At 27.5% G+C, this 23659-nt stretch overlaps 1 protein-coding gene across 4 annotated transcripts in view; it reads left to right on the forward strand.

The window, feature by feature from the left end:
• LOC147065495 (atrial natriuretic peptide receptor 1) overlaps window positions 1-23659 on the forward strand; it is a 303943-nt gene that overhangs the window by 221013 nt on the left and 59271 nt on the right. For all 4 annotated transcript variants that reach the window (XM_085956505.1, XM_085956506.1, XM_085956507.1 and 1 more), the window contains exons 9-10: window positions 8683-8821; window positions 14624-14705. In XM_085956505.1, the coding sequence (XP_085812631.1) occupies window positions 8683-8821; window positions 14624-14705 (221 nt within the window). The remainder of the gene's footprint in view (window positions 1-8682; window positions 8822-14623; window positions 14706-23659) is intronic.

The following is a 23659-nucleotide window of genomic DNA, read 5'->3' on the forward strand; positions in this document are numbered from 1 at the left end:
CTTAGTAATATAAAAAATGCGTAAATGTAATAATTACATACTAAAAAATCTTTTAAAACAGTTTCAATAAAAATATTTTGATTAACAATATAAATATTTTGAAAACAAAAATAAATACTTTGTATTTTGAGTAAGCAGCTGTAGTTCAAATTATAATATTATGTAATCTGAAAAATAAATACCTATATACAATTTTAAGGGGTAAGTTTTATAATATAAAACCATTTAAAAAAAAAATATCTCATTAAATTATTTGTAAGTAAATAAAATTATATTTTAATATAGTACTAACAAATTACGATATTAATATTGAAGAATTATAAAACTGTTGGAACATTATAATACATTATTTTTTGGGATTCTTGCACATAATATCACCAAAATCTAAACTCAGAAACGCCAAAAAATTTCATTTCCGCCCACCCATTAATATCCGATTAATTCGTTGAGTAAAAATATGAAAATATGTAATTGTTAAAATATCCAAACCGGCTGAATGTTATTGTACAAAAATGTTTCATCAGATGTTGGAATCGCAAATGTAAAAATGTTTCAATCGTTGATTGGGTATTTCTAATTTTTTCAAAAAACCACAAGTACCATCGCCATTAATTGGCATTTTCGTTCACTGCTCAATCTAACAGGCCAACACGTATGGCAGCCACATAATATACAAATGACCACATGCGCTTTGAATAGTATGAATACCAGTGGTGCGTTTTGACTTTTTGGCCTATACTGAAAGCTACATTCATGTTGAGCACTTTCCAACTTTGTTACAAACGCGATCTGTTGTTTTTGCAACGCATGATATTATAGCTATACTCTCTGCAACAAGCAATATATTAAATTACAAACATAAACAAATACATAAAAAATCTGTTGCAGTCGCACTAAATTTGTTTATGCCATACTGCTTCTCATAATATTATATTTACATAAAAAATATTATTTTCATATTTAAAAAAATATAAATACTCATAACATAAATCTATTTATTGGCATTTTATACATGACGCATGTACTTACTTTATAATAACAACCAAGTCATACCTTTTTTCTAAAATTTTTCTAATAGGTAGGTATGCTTCAGAAGTTTTTGAAAATAATGTATTTTCTATAATAAAGAATCTAACATTCCTAAATCTTATATGTATTAAACATTGAATAAAATATATCTACAATAAAATATAAATATTACAAATAAATAAAATTGATAACACAATTGAATGAAAAAATACCTAATATAAGTTATCATTAGAAAAAAAATCAGAAAAAATGTACATTAAAATTATAAAATGACGTATTATAATTCTTGAATGCCTGAAACCTCCGTTCAGGTTGAACTTATCATTAGACAATCATTGGTATTATAAAATGCATTGAAAGTAGAACTTATGAAAATCAACGTGAAATGGACAAGACATATTATTCAAGATCTCGGTGCAGTCAAATTATTGAATTAAATAATTATTATTAACATCCATATGTATGTAAATAAAATAAAATTTCTTAATTAAAATGCAACTAGATAATATAATTATTTCCTCTCACCACCAAAAGTTTCACCAAGACATTATGGTAAATTCTATTGTAATCACGTTGCATGAATAACATTAGTATACCTACTCTATACTTAAGCATATGTTTATTGTTTATGTTTATATTTACCTCTAGCATATTGTTATGACCGAGTTTCAGAATCTGACGGAAGTAAGTAAGCACTGACTCGTATAATTTCATATTATGGAAGTATAAGCAAACACATAATAATGCTACTTCAATTAAACATGGAGTATGCTCCTGACAAGGCAATTATTATGCTACTAAGAATTGTCTTTGTGTGTTTAATTTAACAATGTTCTCATTTGAGTAAATCTTGACATACACGACTTAAGTTTATTTTGGATATTTAGACTTTGATAATGAATTAATCACATGAACTGTATAACAAAATAATAGACTTTTTTACGTAAGTAAAATTCACGTTTCATTTTTAACCATTTTATTATTTGAAGAAGTCAGTGGTGTTACACCCCTGAATGGTCCCCATTTGGGGATGTCTCTGTCTATCTGGAGAGGCCCGAGTCGGTATCAAATCCAACAAATAGTAAGGGCTGACTACGAAAATAAATAATAATAATAGAGCCGGCAATGCCGTAGATTATGACCATTGAAAAATATTTGCAACGTCGCCGTTTTTCGACAACGCTCTAGTTGAAAGCGAAACACAAGATGGGGGGGAATACTCTGCAAACAGCCAAACAGTAAACACGCATATTTCGTCCTCCGTAAAATAAATTGTTAAAAATGTAACTATTATGTAATATTAACTTAAATAAACCTAGCCGCTTCCATTACAATTCCGGTGTGTTAATTGTCCACATCCCGAATCCAGACGAAAAACCATACCAAAATAAAAGTGACAGAGTGTTTTCACTTTCCAAAATGGAGGAAAATGACAGTGGCTATAATTATATTTGTCAATGGACTGTATATTTGGATGTTTAAATTGTATGGATAGGGTGGACATTGGGACACCGGGCACTAACTTTTAGGGTTTGATAAACAGAAGAAGTCCTCATAGCTAGACTCTTGAAGCCCTCCTGAACTTCGGGTCACTTACTTGCACACTTTTATGTTATGTTGTTAGGTTACTTTATAAAATACTCAGATTTACTATTTTAAAATATATTTTTTTTCATTGGTCACAAGAGATAGTTAATATATGTACATATTTATACATGGATTGATATTTTTTTAACAGAATTTATCCAAAAAGTAAGAAATATGCGTTCAAGTCGCACATAGTTATATTTTTTCCCGAATAGGAAAGGTTTATTTCTGAGGCGTTTAATTATACTAATGGTTTTATAAATGCGTTTAAAAATTAATAAATGTAAAAAATTTTAACACCACTGCACAGTTATGTACCAAAATATGACTATATTCTAAAACATTAGAGCGAGAGGTTTAAACGAATACTATTTTATGTAATAAAAATACTTTATGCAGTCATTAAATGTTTAAAATAACTATAAAGGATAAGCTTCAAAATTATATAAATAGATTATCTACAACGTTTAAGGAGTGTCCAGGATCATGGTTTGAAAATACGATAAAAACTCAATTTTGACCTACGACGAGCACGTGGGTCGTTAAGGGGGAGGGTTGTACCTACAGAGGCACCTAGCGGAAAAATACGAAGCTTGCAATTTGAGACATTTTTTTTGATAATTTACAATTTCAACTGCATTAATTAATAAATATGTATCTGAAAATATTAAAAAGATTTTTTTTAAAGTCAAAGATAAACACTTACAATTGTGAAAAAATGTGAATTTGTTACATATTTAATTCCCCAGTTACGTAATATTACATTATATTTTATGTTCATATTTATTATTAAAATTTAGTTTATTAAGTTTTCAATTTTTCATCGTGTAGATTTTTGTTTTACTGACGTATTTATTTTAAAAAACATCGATTTTTATAAAAATATAAATGTGTTTAACTTAAAATCGTTTTTATTTATATCAAATCGAGCTTCAATATTAGGACCATACCTAAAATAAAATTTAATAGAAGGTTAACCTGATCTAACCTTAACATGGCCTTCTTTATATTAATAAGAAGGCCGTATTTGTGACTATTTTCCTCTACTTTGTGTAGCAGCTCTATGAGTTCTCTTCCATTAGCATCAATTAGCATAGTATCATCTACGAACCTTAAGTTATTTTACTATTTTTTCAATTCTACGCAGACGACATAATCACAAAATTGACTTATAGCACATCATGAAATAGTAAACAGCAAAATAACATAAGAACACTATACAAAATATCTAATTTTAGTAAATTTTTAAAAATTATTAATAACCATGTCCATGCTTTTTCGTACAACGTGGTTGTTAGTAATTTTGAACAATCATAAACACCCAGGCTTTGATAAAATCACCTAAATATATTGTGTCCTCATCGGGAATCAAAACCAGAGCTCCTGGATGGAAGGTGAGCGCCTTATGCACTGCACCACAAGAGCCGCCTAATTCTGATCATTAAAAAAATTTAAAACATAATTTCATCTAAAACCGTAATCAAGCAATTTTATGAATACCTTTATCATAAATGCCACATAGTAAGTAAGTAAATAAATTTATATATAACTATTATTATATTATGTGGAATATATATTAAAGAATATATTTTTTATTATTAATCTTTTATTTTTAAATACTTTAACATTACGAAATCACTAATAATATTATCTATGATGACATCTTAGGCAAAGAAATTTATGTTAAGTACTGATAGACGAATACCAGACATTCTAAAAGTTCTTATCCTCAGGAATGTTATTTATAGAAAAAGTTGGAGATGTTGCCCTGTTTTATTCCGAAACTTTTGTTATTTGATACGATGTTGACAGTAGTTCTTATGTGAAGCGTAAAAGCAAGCAGTAAACTCTGATTTTGATTCACAATCTTGACGGACACTTTTTCTACGTAGCTTTCCGGAGAACATCTCGAGTCAAATAAAACCTGTCAATCCGAAAGCTGAGGGCGATATTTGAAATATCAAATACGGATACTAAGTGTGGCATAAAATAAGATTTACAGACGTAGTCCATAAAGTCTAAAGGCAAAGTATTCATATTATTTTCTCGACTTATATAATATCGAAATTTAAAAATAACTTAATGATTTAAAAATGTCTTAAGATTTATTGTTGGTAATAAGTATTACTTATAATAAGTAATAAGTATACTAAGAAAAATTATTAAAATAAGTAAATTTAAATACCGAAATAGATTCTTGTTGCAATCTGTTTTATGGTTAATAATTAAGGTAAATAATAAAACTAACCTAATCGCAATAGATGGTAATCAAATTTGGTTATCGGCTGTCTTGTACTAAATATACAAATGATATTTTTTTTATTCAATACGGAATTATATACAATATAAAGGTTTAAGAATGTTGAATCAGAAAATAAAATAGTAATAGATTCTTGGGTTTCCATCGCGTGTACTTCTTTCTTCTTTCCTCAAGGTTTCTGGCTCTTTGCAGAGGCTAATATTCGATCCAATGTCTCTGGTTGTAATGATTGACACTAATTACTCTGAGCAACGTTTGCTCTTAGCCAATCGGATTCCTTTTGGCATTCTTATAGCGACGTTTGCTTTCATATACCTAGACTACACATCATCATAATTATTAATACATATCTTTTGATAATGGCCCCTGCAATGAGCCGAAAACATCTAGGAATGAAGGAAGAAGTACACGCAGTGGAAACCCAAGAATCTATTACGATTTTATTTTCGGATTTAATATTCTTAAACCTTTATGTATATATTTTAGTATTGAATAAAAAAAACATTATACGTATGTTTAGAACAAGACAGCCAATAACCAAATTTAATTACCATCTATTGCGATTAGGTTAGTTTTATCATTTACCTTAATTATTAACCATAAAACAGATTGCAACAAGAATCTATTTCGGTATTTAAATTTACTTATTTTAATAATTTTTCTTAGTATACTTATTACTTATTATAAGTAATACTTATTACCAATTGCAATTAGGTTAGTAATGTCCTTTACCTTAATTATTGACCATAAAACAGATTGCTTCTTGATGGTAGAATTTCAAGTACCTCACTTTAAATGTGATCAACTCAGTAAGCTCAGTAAAAATGAATCATAGACGGATCGATAGCTTAGAGGTCAAAGCACTCACTCAGAATGTGAATGATTTGAGTTTGAGTCCCTTCTTCTTTTCTATACTATAATATATTATACGATCCTGAGGTTTTACAAAATTGTGTTTTTTTCTAATGATCTGAATCAAAAAATTTTAAAACCTTACGTATATTCAGTATTAGATAAAAATAATAGCAATATAAATTATTTAGTTTATTAGCTCTGATTACACATGTTTCTTAATTCGTTTTAGATCACATAAGTAATATTACCTTATTATTTATAATCATCGTCACCAATTGATTAAGTAGGTACCTACACAAACCCACACAATTTAAACCTAAATCATTTTTTTTATTATGTTAACTTTATTGATTTAACTTTCTCAAGCTTTATTAGTGATTTAAAAACGCTAATAAAAAATACTGACTCAGCATTATTTTTGAGAATTTCAATTAAGTATTTTTTAAATCTTACTCTGAAAGTGGAAAAGAGGAAAAGTTCAGAGTTTTTCTATCTACATTTTTTATTGAAATGAAAAACGTTTGATAAAAACTGGTTAATAAAACTATGGTTTGATTTTTTAAATATATTTTATACTGACGCAATACTTAAAATATTATTAGGTTACATTGAAATAACAAATAAGTACCTATTGTGTTTTGGTCGAAATCGTAACGCTTTTATTTACATATGCTGTATCTGAAAAGTCAAATTTAAATCATTACGCGTAAACACAAAACATTAAATAAATATTGCTTTTGTATTAAGGATGGAAAGTATATGCGTGAAGCTAATAAATTCTTAAGACCAATGTTAAATTTCGAGTTATCCTTTGCCGGGTCGGTGGATAAATGAAACCAATATTCTAGATGACTTTTTTTCTAAAAAGTCCATTTAACTTTACAATGAGCAAGCTTTTCTTTTTTGTGTAGTAGTGGGAAAGTTTTCACTGTATTCGGTGTGCTTCCAGCAATCAACTCTATTTTCTAAAACACTTCGGATCAACGTCTTTCACTTTCAAATGAAAAATGTGACATAAAAAAACCTTTTGATCTATCAAACTATACTCCTGTACATACTTATAAAAGTGATAAATTTACATTTAGCAAGTGCATATATGTTTTATACGAACAAAACTTTTTTGTAATAAACATGCATTGCAAGACATTTTTAAATAATATGATGATAGGCTCTATAATATAATATCGCATCAATTTTATCTTTTCTGTAAGTGCGAATTATTAGTCTTAAATAATTCGATTTTGAAGATTGTATCCAAATATATGCAATTATGGTTTATACAAGGTAGAGTTCTCAGTAGTAACTACTAAAACTAATTATTGATAATATATAGGACAATACCTTTTGATAAAATCAAAAGTACACGATTTCACAAATGATAACTGATTCAAAAAAGTTATTTTTTTCTAACAATTTTGACTGTCGTTATATACAAAAACATATAAGTGAATATAGTGTTGTTAATACATAGTTTATTTGGTTTGATAAACCACAGAACATATTAATGTATATAAATGCAAAAGCCATCACTGTGGATTAAGGTTTTGAAGAACGATTCTTTCTGATGGTCAGGCCATAAAACCCAAGTATAACAAAGTGTGCCGACTACACTTAATATTGAACTTACGTTACATTTACGCGACAAACTTTAATAAGTATAACATTATACTAACCTAACTATTGAAAATAACATTATTTAACACGCTTTTAAGTTTATCCCATATTTTTTCACACTCGAAATCCGTATTATACCACATCCAGTAGGGTAACCCAATTTCCATTAATTCTGTGTTTCCTGGTATAAACCAAGACTGGATTAAAAAAGAATACATTCAGCTTACTTGTGATGAAATAGCTATTACTATTTTTTGACCATGTCCAATCCTAAAGAGATCATAACTATAGCCCTCCACAGAGTGGAGGATTGTAAAAACAGATTTTTTACGAAAAATAAATGTTAGCCACTTGCTCCATATATATATAATTAGTATACTAATATTATTGTTTGACATACCCTCTAAAATCAGGCACAGTGCAAATTTATTTGTACTTTTTGTGCATGTATCGGATGACCTTGATTTTTTATTCTAACATACCTACATATTTATACAAAGACACATAATCCGTTGTTAGCTCTAAATACCTAAATTATCGACTTATCAACTTTTAACAGCAACCCCTTGATAGTATAATTCAATGTGCACGTTTTTTAAGAGATTCGACATTTTATTGGTGGTAATTCATGATATCTTTTAAAATATGGTGAAAACCAAAATGATATCATCAAATATATTTTTTTTTTCTTCAGAATAATTGCGTTCAATACAAAATAATGTTATACTCGAACGAAACAAAATTTACAATATATCAAAAATATAGGTACAGGCCTACAAACTTATCTGAAGAATGGGATGGCGGAGCCATTATCGAAAACTACCCAATTAAGACTCGTTACTGGACAAAATCTGAGATTCGAATGAAATTTTCAAAATGGCGTCCTATGGTAGTTGTAGTTCCATTTTTGGCCATTCTACAGATAAGTTTGTAGGTCTGTACAAATATACTATAAATAAATCAGTTTATATTGAATTTTAAAATAACGTGTTTCATTTATTTTAAATTCATTTGGCGACATTTAAAAATATCATTTTATACAACTGAATGATAAATATTGGCATTATAATTCTATTAAATCCCTATTTTTGTATTAGAACGTGTCTATCGTGATTGTTAAAAGAAATACTGATTTAGAATGGATAATTAAAAAAACATTTTGCTGGTAAACATCTATAAGTTAAAAAAAAAAAAAAAAAAAAACACCTTTCGAGGCGAGTAATATTTCGTTGTACGGGTGTAATTTCACTTTCGTATTCGAGACATTTATTTTTGTAAACCTCTAGCGATAGTTGTATTTGTCATTGTTTTCATTGAAAAAAAAAATGTTTCTACAGGTAGTGGCCAATTACATAGCAGCCAACAGATCTCTCGAGTACGTCCCTGGGAGGCCAATTTACTGGGCAGGTGGGCGCACTGAGCCGCCTCTGGATACGCCTGTGTGTGGATTTGATGGATCTCTGTGCCCTGATAAATGTAAGTAATAAATTACATACATTTTAAATTTCCTTTACGTGTACTGTACATCATTGCTATACGTTAAAATACATATGAATGAAGAACATTATACGTTGTGCAAAGAGGAAAAAATAAATCTCAACACTTTCATTAATATATATTACGTAACTATACAATATAAAAAATGTAATTTATATAATATATTATTTACATGTTAAAAAATGTATTCAATACTGTAGACTTGCTTAATAAGGAAAACACCACTGAAAGACCTACAGAATTTTCTATTAGGTACTTATATTTTGATATTTGATGACAATATGTATGACATAATATTTTATGACAATATGTTTCGGGTTAATAAGCCATAAGCGTGTGGGAAATTCATAATTATTATGGGACTAGGGTGGTATTTAAAAAAAATCATAAACTGCGACAACAAGAGTTATTTAAAGCCGAATTAATGGCATTTTTTGCAAAGAAGTGAGTAAAAAACATATACCGAAACCATTAAAATCCTTTTTTACTCTCATGTATGTTGAAAATGGCCATTTACAACATACTGGCTTAGCAAAGTCGGTATAATAAATTTAAATATTCAAAATATCCTTTCAAATATGCATATAATTGTGTTGGAATGATCAAATTATATGTTCAAAATAGCTTTTTCAATGTTTATTTAATTGCCACCCTTTAAAATTACATTATTTTTAATAAATAATTGATGTAACTGCTATTTCATAACAAGTATGTATTTATTATTATCTACATTATTTTGCAGTAGCGAAATGGAGAGGTAGGTTGTTGAGAGCCGAAGTATATAGTGAACACTAAACTTTATTAGTCAAACGTATTTGTTTTCATTGAACTAAAATTACCATGTGAAAATAATATTTGTTAGTTTTTAAATATCAATTAAACCCTGCCTAATCCAAGCCATAGTCAAAAAATATTCTTTTATATTTAAAATATCTAAAATTATGCCATACATAATTTAGATTTTTGATAGGTAGAAGAATATTTATTATCGATTATGGTTTGATTTAGGCAGGGCTTAATGAAATTAAAAAATTAGCCATCACCACTTTTGAAATTTGTATTCGTAATTCACCTAAAACAAATAAGTATGACCGAAAAAGTGTCCACCAGTTTTGTCGGATCGCTCATAACATACCTAAACTATTATGGTTTGGTCTAGGCAGGGTTTATATAAATTTTATAAACTAACCAGTATAAAATGTAAATTATATTATTAGTTCACTGAAAGTAAATAAGTATGACTGACAAAGTTTAGTGTGCACCATTTATGTTGAATCTTCTCCACCACTCGCCACAGCTATTTTGTTATTTTCATTAATTTGTCATTTTTTTAAATTTCAAAATTCTCGTCACAAAACAAATCAGTCCAAAATATTATATTTTTATATCAAATTAGGTATAGAGTACATAGTAAAAAAAAATTTTTTTTTTTTTTCTTAAAACACTTGAGTGACCTGATAAAATATCCAATACATAATTATAGCCATATCTTTTCCGGTTCATTTTATTTCACTCTCCTATAAGTAGGTACTACCTATCGTTCTGTAATGTATTTTTCATAAATGTATTTAATTTGATTTAATTATGCTTTCTGTGCCCATCTGTTATTGGTATAATAATTAAATTTACACTTTTATGTTAAGTATATCTTATAGTATACTTTTGCGATTTTTCCTGTTGGTTAACCTAAATAATAAAAACACATAATTTATTAAATATTTTGATTTAATTAATTTTTGGTTTTTAATTTTTAAAGGTGTTATCATTCTTACGCATGTGATGAATATTAGTATTTATAACTATATAAATTATTGTTGACTGATACGGTTAATTCATAATATCTGAATCTGAGAGCCAATGTATTTTAAATCCAAAAATAACACTTTTATGATGTGTACCTCAATTTAAGATTTTTAATGCCGTTAATCTACTCACATTGTTATGTATATGAGAGTTTTGGATTTTTATTATGAATAATACTCAAATAGTTGATATATTATGATAATTTAGGCAACGTTATTTTTGTTAATTATACTGTATTTAAAAAGTCAAATAAAGTAGAAATAACAAAAATAACATCGTTTGTGAAATAACATTGAATTCTTCCACGTACACGCAAAATTCACATAATTAATTAATAAATATGTTTTACAAAATTTAAACTTAACTAATATTTGGCAAATTTTAATTTGATATGCATTTGCTTTGAAGCCAGATATTAATATCATTTTTTTTAATTATAAATCTTTTACATTCTCGGCTTATTTTCTATGCTTGAAAAAATACGTCATATAACTCTCGTAGTAAAGTCTTTTAAATCTTTTCGGAAGTATTTGCACAAGCGGTCAGTATGATGAAATTCTTAGCCATTTACTGTATTGTACAACACACTAAACTAGGATTTCTGAGTGATATCTACTGTTGCCACAAGGCCAGGGACAAAGAGATAAAAATTATTACGACTCTTGTCCTTGGTGCCGAGATCTCAGACTAAAACAATGGGTTAAATTTGTCTTATAAACTAATTAAATGTGTCTTATAATATGTGTGTTTTACAAAAGTACTATATCTTAATAAAGGTGTAGCTATGATCAAACTTTATTTGTCAAAATAAACAATGATGGAGAAAGTAAAATATTGTTTTAATTTACTGAACTAAAAACGTGTTAGCCTTATTTTAGTTAATAAATTTACTAGTAAATGACAAATAGACATTCACTTAAGAGAGTTTTAAGTAATTTAAATATAAAAAAAGACATCTTAATATTTTTATTATCATGAAACTGTTTAATGATTTTTTTTTTTTTTACTAAAAATGTATTTCTGATAGTAAGAGTTCCACATAATTATGAGTAACAAAATTTTAATTACCTAAAAAACTAAACTAATAAGTTTTGTAAATGTTCCAATAAAAGAATAGTGACATATCTGTTCTTATTTTGAAAAGGACATATATTTTACCACGTTTTTACTAGCTCGTATTCTTGTTTGTCCAGTACAATTTTTTTCTTGTGTGCCCAAGATTTGTATTCGATGATTGAAGATTTTTAACTAACTTCCTGACTAGCTAGACATTTGAAAATTTTAGAATATAATATCAAAACATGATGACAATGCATTCTTTTAATACTTTTAGCCATTTTTAAGCAGAATTGAATTCATTTTCAGTTAATTCTGTTTTTTATGGAAAGTTATTTTGGAAGAAATTCGTTAAAAGTAAAACACTATTATTGGTTGCTAAAGGGGTCCTAGCAACTAAATTATTAATATATACGTGCGTTACTATGGAAATCAATATGAAATGTCAAAATGACATTTCAGTATTCTATATTTATTTTGTATTTCTATCAAGTACAAAAAACAGTATTTATTAATACATAGAATTATCGTTTATGTGATTCAACAGAAAATTTCAAAACGTGGTATATAAAAAAATATTTTTATCTTGTAATTATTTAATTAATCAACTTTGGGTAACGTAATAAATTTGCGGGCTTCCATCGTGTATTTTCCCTTCTTCTTTCCTCAACGTTTTAAGCTCGTTTCAGAGGTCACTCTCTTAAAATTTTCCTCTGCAACGTTCCGACAAGAAGGAGGAAGAACACGAGGTGGTAGCTCAAAAATCTATTATGGTAACAAACAACCATGATAGTCTCAAATATTATATAAACTTTGGATAAAACTAATTCTTAAATTCGCAAATTCTGTTTTTTTATTTTTATTTTTTTATTACCTACATTACGGGATTAATTTCATCAATTTTAAGTAGTGGTAGGTATTGCTATCCGTTTAATGAACAAGTTCACTTTAATTGTTTTATATTTCAAATATTCAGTTGATTAATTATTATAGACTCCCTTTGAAGACACGTGCCCTTGATTAAAGAAGAGAATATTAATTAAGTTTGCCAAAGGAATCGACAGGTTTCCCCTGTTTATTTATTGACTGTTCCAACTTTTCGAAAGGTAACCTATCATCTTACTCATTAAGATATTTTCCCAAATTTATTGTTCACATAGTCAATAAATCTGTATATATAATAATTAATATAAGTTTATAAGGTAATGCCTAATTTTCAGAACATAAATTAGTTAATTAATTCCGCATATATAATATAATATAATATCGCCGTTCTGAAACCAGACAATATGCGAAAAACCTTTACTTCGATATTACTTCGATTTACAGATATTATAACCCTACCAAAACAAACAATGCCAAAAAATAATAATATATTACACATACATGATGATAGAGGATATAATATGTGCAAATAATTGTAAGTGATAAACTCAAAACTCCATTTTTCGATATACTACTTTCTGCTGACTACAATACGATACCTTCTACATAAATCATCGAAACTGCAAAATGGTAGCTTTTCAGCACAGCGATTTAAATATTGCAATAAATGACACCACAACGTTAATTTTAGATTTCTTTTATTGTGTTAACTGTTTATTCATGGTGGAAATGCATTGCATTATTAATTTAATTAAAAAAAACTTTTATAGCGCTTATTCCATTTTTATTAATTATATCTGGACCGGATTCATCCGCCTCGGAATAAATAATTAAATTAATATTCTTTAACACAACAGGCGAATATAAAAACAAATTTAAAAAGTGACACCAATATTTTAAGAATTTGCGTTTTATTAATTAAATTAATAATAGATTAAGTTAAATGCTGGAATCATAGCTGTGGATAAGAAAATTGAATTTAGATAACTAAGTAAATGTATATGCAATACCAAAAATTGTGTGAACCTCGACAGGTATTTTATTATTGTATTTTTTTAATTTTTTTTTTTGATTTAGGATAAGTGAATATTTATTTAAAATTATATTTGTATTGTAATTATGTAGAATGAACAGTAAGATGAACATTACGTTTACTGTGCAGCTTTTTACATTTACCTCGAACAATTTTATGATTTTCAATTTAAATAAAGATTAATATTTTATTTTATTGCAGCTTTATAATGAGATTTTACAGTTTGTGTGATACTACTATAGACATATAATAAAATACAGTGCGTAAACAAAGTAACAATAAAATTAAATCTTCCATTTTGGTTTGGGAAATGCATTTGAATAATATACGTTTTATACACGTAGCTTTGCAAAGCACATAATAAAATTCAAATGAAAACTTTTTGATGTTCTTAAACATTTAATGACTATGGAGGATATAAAGTGTTTTATTATGCTTTTAAATTAATATGGACCGTTCTTCCCTCTCAAGTCCATAAGATAAACTCTCATTGTACTCACAATTAAAGTTTTGATATTATATTATTTCCTATTACAGTGTAACTACTATCCTATTTGAATTTAATTTACAATAAATTCTCTCAAATATTGTTACCCTTTTTGGAACTTATATTGTGGGAGAAATTTTTTTAATTCTCATCAGTTATCCTAAACACGTATTGCATCTATATCTATTTAAAAGGCATTACCATATTTTATTTATCAACTTTAAAAAAATGACTCTAATTTTTCATTGCCATATATGCAAATTTGGCAAATATTTAAATCAGATCTTCTGATTGATTAACTGAATAAATTAAATATTAAATCGGACTAGCAACAAGTTACAATAATTGAAATGACGATGTATATTTCATTTGATTATACAGAAAAAAGAACCAATCGAATATTTCAGAACTAAATGTTTAACTTAACTCTACTTAAATTAACCAAATTATGCTTATATATTTCTGTTTTTTTCATCCTATAATCTTAATAATAATTATGTTCTCTTCATTGTTTTAGCTCTCCCTGGATATGCAATTCTCAGTATAGTGTTGTCTGCCATTCTGATAATTCTGGGAATACTTTCAGTTATTGGATACAGGTATGTTACTTACATTTTTTTATATTAACAATAAATAAACTTTTTGTTATCTATTTCTGCACTTTAAAATAAATCTATTCATAAGTAATAAATAAATTTCTGATATCTTGCCTTTTGTCGACTAAATAGATTTGTATTGTGATTTTTGTATTACCATTATTGTGCTGGGATAAATATTTTTGGGATGATTTATTTTATAATGGTATAAAATAGTTTTTTAGTAATTTTGTGTTTAAATATGGCGCATTAATAAACATATCAAGGAATCAACATTGTGCCATTTAACTAAATGTTGAATTATTGCAACATAATTGGGCAGACGTCTTGCGGAGTAATGTTTTAATTAATAGTCTTTTTTAGTTATAATTTCGAAGTGAATCAAAAAATAGTTTAAATATAATTAAATATTATTACGATATATTTTGATACTTTGTTTGCATACGATTATCAAATACCATCTGAAAAGTAGATAATAGGTTAGATAATAAGATATATACCGATATTTTCTTATTTAAAGATAAAAATCATTTATTATTTTATATTTTAGGTAGATGTGTATTATGAAAAGAAGTATCTAAAACTTGCAATATTGATTCACTCGCGTATTCTCTTAATTATAATCAAAGCTACTAGCACCTAATTTATGAATCTTTAATCGAATCGTAAAATCACAATACGTATTATCATATTTGCTTGATCTATCTGTTTTATATTTTAAACGGAAAGTTTTAATATAAATAGTAAACATGATTTCCAAGAACCGCACGTTTACTGTAGGATTTGGGCTTGGTTCCAGCAAAAATATATCCGCTTTAGCAAAACCAAGAAGATATGAAGCCTATAGTATCCGTTAAAAATATTCTGTACGCAGTTTACAAAGTTTCATGAATGTCTGGATTATTATTACTACGTAGTGTTTTACCCTGTTTTTTACGTTGTAAAAAATTCTCTTCCCAGGCTTTATTTTCAAAGTTCAATAAATGTGACTAAAAAAAGTTTTTGATAAAAGTGTTTCATATTTTTATCTGAAATAATGATTTTGTATATTATGAGATATCAAAAATTTCTACAACTAAAACACACAGTAAAAACTGCGAATATTTTTTTTATCTTACGCAACATGATATCGAGAAAAAATATGACTTTATTGTATTAAAGTATTTTTTGTTCAATGCATAATTCACAAGAATGTAACATAGTAAGATATTGATATATAATAATTTGGAAACACCTCAAAAACCCAAAAAAATATTTTCCCGCCATGCACTTATATTTTTTGAAGATATGATTAGCTTTCAGTTATCTTTTAGTTTTTCATCATCACATTCATGAATAAGGATTGTGATCAGTGATCACTCTAAAATATGTAATTCTGTGTTTTCTAGATCATTGCTTTTTCTCCATCTTTTAAATAGACAGTAAAAATGTTGCATGTCTATCAAGATTAACTTTTCGAAGCTTTCTGAGCTTCGGTAAACAGAGTGACCAAATAATTACTTGCCAAAGATACAAATAAGACAATCTGTCGCTGATACTTAGGTACTGCAGTATCAAGGGATGGACTTTGTGCTTTACCTAAAATACTCTTTGCAGCCGTTTTGCCATTATCTTAAAATCTTGAACACGAAAATATTTTTATTTTCCTTTTCCCAATAATAACAAAGTTTGCAACTGTCGTATATTTTTTTCTTGATATGCTAAACAAGTTGTAGAGGATTTACCCTTTAAGCTTAATGTTTTTCTCTCAACCGCATGAGTCTCAATTAGTCATGATCAAAAACTAGATCTAATGCAACTAAATCTTGCAGCATCAGTAGCGTGCTCAGGTATAACAATTTAACCTAAATGTCAATGCGGAAGCGACAGTGAAGATATAAATTACGCTTTTTGACAATGAACGCTTAATGATTGTTAAAGACGAAGGCTCTTTGACAATTTACTAAGTCAAAATTATCAATAATTACCACTAAATCTTTATATGTGTATAGCTCAGCCAAACATCAAAGCGGTTTTATGTATCATTTTTTTCTGAGAGAAGGCAACCTGCAAATATAAATTATAATTACACATGGTTGAACTCAACATTTATTATAATGTACCCATCCATTATGAATAATATGGATATTTTTCAATATATTGTTAATGTAATATAACAAAATCGTATAAATTTATAGCTAAATAAGTCTCTGACAAAACTGTGTTACTTAATAAAAGAAATGTTTTTGTTAAGGTTTATAAGCAGCAGACCTGCTATGATCATAAGTTACGTATCATTAACATTTATAGCGAGTCTACATATTATCTTGCTTTGTATCTCTTTTTTGTATAAAGCTCTGCCATTTCTGATTAGATGAATAATATATTATAATATCATCATAATATCATCAGCAGATCTCAATTTATTATTAATACTATGACCATTTTTGATACCCCAGCAGTGGCACTATCTAGTGTTTTCGCTATTATAATAATATAATATATTCACCATATACGTTAAATAATAGCAATAGAGGCTAGACTTTTGCTTCCTTTGAAATTGTCAGAGAAATTATCACCAACTCGAATTATCGATAAGCTTTGTGTGCTGTTATAGCACAGTTTTATCAGGCTGCTATAATAATTAATCAAAATTTAGTAATTAATAATAATCTGCTAATTAAAATACTTCATTGCATTAATTTAATTGACAGTCGTTTAATAAGGTATTTAACAAATTATATAGCTAATCAGTACGGCATCTGAAACAACAATCATCCTTGCATTAACTTTATACTCAATATATAGCTTGAATATTGGATATAGTTTTATCGTACTTGCGATATGTTCTCACGGACAAGGGTCAATCAAGGGGAGAGTATCTAGGGATACAATAATCTGTATAAGGGATGAAAATTAACAATTGATGTTACTATACCCTCTAAAATATTGTGAAAATATAGATAGTTCTTAAAATTACACCATAAATCTAATCAACTCAGTATTTAACATAAAAATTAGCGCTTATTTATTTATATCAAAACATCCTTTGCTATAATATTTTACAATATAACATAATACTGTGAGAATTCGGTCAATCATAATTCACTCACTTATTCAATTAATTAATCACATTCAGGTGACTTATTGATTCATGCCGTATATATAAGAATATATATAAACCATACATACCTACACAACAATTATTAATTATTATTCATGTGGTGAAGAAATTTTTCTTAAAATAACTAATATTGTTGTGTTGTGCTGGCCACATAGTTATTCTAAAGTATATATTAATTTATTAATTGAGTTAGCATTTACTTGGTTAAGTTCCATTTTACAAGAAATGAAAATATAAATAATATTAAATTCTACAGGTTTTTTAAAAAAGGTTTTGTCGATAGCTATTTCTGTTGTAACACCATTATCAAGACTATGCTATAGTATAGTATAGTGTTGATATTACATAGGATAGTCTTGATAATGGTGTTACAACCAAAATAGCTATCGACAAAAACTTTTTAAAAACCTGTAGAATTTAAAACTATTTATATTTTCATTTCTTGTATATATTAATTGTTTTCTCGAGTATTTTTAATGTTAGTAACATGTCTGAATGTTATGTTAGTAACATGTCACATACTATAATTTATATTACTTTAAATTTAGTTTTGCAAAATACTATCACTTATAATAATTTAAGATAGTCAACAGCAGTGTAGATAATTTGCTGAGTTATAAGGATAACTGCTAATAGTTAAGTAATATTTCCTAGACATTGGTGATAATTCAAAATAATTTTGTCATGGGAAACTTTTTGGGCATGGTAATTTCACGGTGAACTTCCTAAAGCTCCAATCGAGATAAGACTTATTGGTTTCATACTCGCGCATGTAGGGATTCTGATTGATTTATCTAGCATTATCGCTTACTATGACAATTTATCTGACAGTTTAGGGTTGCAAACTTATTTCTAAATCCATTTTATAGATTTATGCGTTCCATGCGTCAAAACTACTTTGCGATAAGAACCTACTCATTTTATTATTACGTTCAAATTTAAAAACTAAAGTGTAAGTAAAATCATAAGAAATAATATTATTGTATAGTAATCCCATTATATAACAAACTCATTGATTTTGTATCGGTTTATATATTATCATACTGTATAATATCATAATTATTGATACGTTTGACTAAACGCCAAAACAATCAGTGAAAATATGATTTTAAGGTACACTAGGTATACCATGGAGTAATAAATAAGAAGCACTGTTGGTTAGAAGTTATAGTACTAGTAGCATTAAAAGAATACCTTAAAAATACGTTGGTTACGAAAAGACTTCCATTATACCTATTGTGCATGAGTTCATTCTTAGAATAGCTGAGCCCATTGCGGTGAAAATACATTTTATTCAAATTTTGAAACTGACTTCTGTTCCAAAAATGAGTCCCTAAACAAACAAAGGAAAATTTTCATAACATTTGCCGATTTTTCTTGGTCAGATTTTTATATATAAAAATGTATATATAAATGAAAAACATGGATGTTATCGATTTACTTACGTAAAATAATTTCGTCATTTTTTTTCAAAATAAATTCTTTCTTCGTTATTTTTCCGTTATCGGTTCATATATTAAGCTAGATTTTTCACATATTAGGCACATACTTTAAATGATTTTTAAATTAGAAGAATAATAAATAAATATACATTTTTTTACTCTTGCCATATTCCACAAAAAAATAATTAATAAAAATATAAAGTAAGAAGGTTATTCTAATTGATTTAAGTTTTGTACTATAATCATTTGAGTCGTATTTTGGGTCCCAGGTTTCGCCTTTAAGCATCTTCAGGTAATATACACACTCACCATCAATGGTAAATCTGTTCTTTCGACCATATCCGATCCTAATAGAATCTTATGGGCCTCCACAGAATGGAGGTTTGTATTGACAGATTTTGTTTTTAAGAGAAATGGATGTCAGCCACTTACTCAACCTATTAGGTCCATACTCTACACTCTCATACACACTGACAGTAAATGCAGTTAATAAAATTCTAATTTATATAATAAATTAATACAATAAAGTAGGTGTAAAATCGTAACATATTGGGCATTTAATGGAGTTAACTAATGAGATATATTAATAATATCATTACATACTAATATTAAATAACAAAGGGCGTTAATGATACATAATTATAATTGGTAATAAATGTCAGACTTTGAAAAGTAATATTAGTTAAATAATATTCTTACATGCTACATTTTCAAACGACTCAAATAGAATAAGTGGTACACAACTTAAATCCATTAGAATTTAAATTCAAATTCCATCAAGTTCCCTCGATCGATATTATTAAGAAGGTTATTATTTATCTTTTGGTTATATGATAGGTATGTTTATTTCACAAATTGTATTTAATGGAGCATACTCTATTTTATGATCCTAAATATTTAGAAGATTAGGTGTAAGTTATTTACCACTTCAAAGATATAAAAATATGGTGATATATAAAACGGTACTTATATCTATATCCTGAATCCAAAATAGCATTGATATAATATAATGGGATTTTTATCTTGCTTATGTATTTTTAACGTAAATTATATACCACACAATATCAAAATAGCAAACAAATAGCTTGAAGTTTTACATTGCAGACAACATAATAATTAATTAGCTTATAAGACTAATAATGTCAATCCTTATGTTGTTAAACTCAAAATAAAGTGAAGCAATTTTCCTTTTAATCATATTTTGGAAATTAAATCATATTGTAAGCATTATCGCATGACCCAATGATTGACAATGGATTGATTGCTTGAATGTGCTTTGTCATATTTCCAAAGCTAGAATTGACGAAGTGTTATTATTCGATTTATCACTGCAAATAGGACATCCATCATGCCGGAATGCTTTAATTGGTTCCGGAAATAATACACATTTACTACAATAGTAGCTAAACTTTATTGAAACATATTTTTTCAATAGTTTTATATAAATAAAAGGCATAAATATATATTTAAAATTGACAGCTTATTTCAAAATTATTTACGGTTATATTATTATAATATTCACATGTTGTTATTTAAATATTTAACCATTGGTTTACGGCGATTTTTAGTGATTTCCGACTAGGCTTAACAAATTACAGCATAACATATAAATATTATATTAAAAGATAATTCATTCATATGAACATGTGTATCCGAAAGCATAATTATTATTAACTAACCAGTCTGGCAGTAAAATTCCATCCTTATAGGAGACCTTTGCGTGGCTTTGGGGCGGCAAATGCTAAAGAGATACGTATAATTAAGAAGGGCTAATAATATTTTTCAGGTTAGATTCCATGAATATGACAACATTTTCTCGTGCGACGGTAACATGTGGTTAGTGGTAATATGTATATCAGAATTATGAAGATTTTCTTTGAATATATTCAGTTAAGCTAATTATCATAAACAATTACAAGATAAAAACAACTTTTATATCCAACATTTTTAAATTTTCTGTTGAATCATATAAACTTGACTTGACTAGCTTAATGGCCCACATGATCAGCGTAAGTCAAAATGGAGCTTTTATGGTATTTTCAGAACATAACGCTGGACATTACTTAAACGTTGTAGATAATCTATTTATATAATTTTGAAACGTTATTATCCTTTATATTTATTTTATATATTTGATGACTGCATAAAGTATTTTTATTACATAAAATAGTATTCTTTTGAACCTCTCGCTCTAATGTTTTAGAATATAGTCATATTTCAGTACGTCCATGTGAAGTGGTGTTAAGATTTTTTAGATTTATTAATTTTTAAACGCATTAACAAAACCATCAGTAAAAATAAAGTTAACATTATATAGTGACATATTTACGATAAAAAATTATATTTTATAATCTTTGTGATCCCAAATTTGACAAGAATTAGGCATTTCATTATTCAAAAAATGAGCACGATTAACACATTTAAAGATAATTCTAAAGATACTGATTATAAGCTATGTTTTTGACCATTCAAATGTGATAAATATTGTACGAATAATGATTGCTTTATAATAATTATTGACCTAAGAATAAGGTAGTATTTTTTTTTGAAATACGTCATTTCTATTGGCATTTTCCAGTGATTAAGCTACAACATACGGCCGTAGCCATAAATTTACAAACGATAAATGAAGTAGGGAGTAAGATCATGGTAACGCGCGTGTTTTAACATGTACCGTTTTAAAAAAAATCGGTTAGGTACATGTTCAAACACGCACGTTAACATGATCTCACTCCCTATGTCAATTTGTTTTGAACGCACTTTGTCCATATAATAATGGTCCACGACAATGATTAAAATGATATATTTAAAAAATATTTATTTCTATTGCAACCTCAGTAATTCAGCACCAATAAATAAATAGCCCACGGTGGCCGAACGGCTTACGCGTTGGATTTTAGTGTCGTGGGCTTCAGATTGGAAACCTGGGGCAAACACATATTGTGCTTCAATTTGTGTATGGAGTCAGAATATGGACTTAATAGGTTGAACAAGTGACTAACATTCTCGTAAAAATAAAAATCTGTATAAACCTCCACACTATGAAGGCCCACACGATCTTATTAGGATGGGACATGGTCATAAAAATATATATGTCTATATATTTTAATTATATCACTAAAGTCTTGACATAAGATATTAAAAATAAATTATTTCTTAGATTCTTACTATACCATACAAATCAAGTACTTATATAATATGTTTCACAAAAACATACTTTGCTATTTTTGTAGTCTTTCTGAATACTTTAATTATATACCATCTTTATGTTACTAAGTGTGTTGTAAGTATAGCTTAGCTAAGTAACTTTGGAGTGAATAATTATCATAAAATTATGTTTGTTTTACGACAATCTTTCTGAGCTTTTATCCAAATGAAAGCTTCTGAAACATTTCGTTGTACTTATCATTAATTAAATAATATACATGTTATTAGGGACTTGTTACATATACATATTATTATCTAAAAAACTTGTATAAAGTATGTCATTTTGAATATTCATATACTAATAATATATTCTGAATAAAAAAATAACTACATACGTGATTGTACAGAACTCTGGCATTTGTATTTTTTCCAATATTAATATCCGGACGTTAAATATGATGTCTTTACTATATGACAAGAAGATTCAATTTTCAAAATATTAAACTCTCCAACAACTATCATAAAAAACTTTTTATAGTGCGTCTTCCTGTCGAGATATTTTCAATTTGCGTAGAAATGTTGGTCGAAGTTGTCATTTTTTAGAGGGTATACAACTTTCTCTACAACAATGATTGAATTCTATTCTTCTTCTTCGTAGAACATTTAATCCAAATCGAGCTCTCGTCTTCATGACTTCACACTCATATATTCGTACATTAGTAAATGGTTCTCTTTGTCTATTAATGACATTGAGGATAACATAACTGGTCGTAATAATGAATCTCACCATTATCTATTGTTAATTTGTTTATCATCATAGTCAGATTATGTCAACTCTATAAATACTAGATGAAGGCCTCATTAAACTCTCTCCATTATTCTTGATTCCGTGTTATTTGCTGACAAAAATTTCAGCGGAACCGTATTATTAAATTAAATTAAGACAATATAGCTTGTGACGGCTTTTCAGTATACCTATCAAATATCGCTTGATTATTGCATTCCTCTACTGGCCATTTTGTGTGCGAGCTATGACTCCGGTACTTATTTATTTATTTAATTATCACAACATTGTGCACATAAAAATCAAAATTCAGGACGTTCACAACATGACTTTTACAGTATAACAAATATTACCCTCACTAGAGAGAAGTAGAAGAGTAAAAAATATAAACAATTTTAAACAGTAAAATAAAGTTTCAAAAATAAAATGCACAGCACATCATCGAAAATGTATATATTGTGGATGCCTAATTTAATTAATT

This window comes from Rhyacophila brunnea, unplaced genomic scaffold (assembly GCF_057557595.1).
Source record: "Rhyacophila brunnea isolate RB1 unplaced genomic scaffold, BYU_Rbru_1.0 scaffold_6, whole genome shotgun sequence".
Taxonomy (NCBI): domain Eukaryota; kingdom Metazoa; phylum Arthropoda; class Insecta; order Trichoptera; family Rhyacophilidae; genus Rhyacophila; species Rhyacophila brunnea.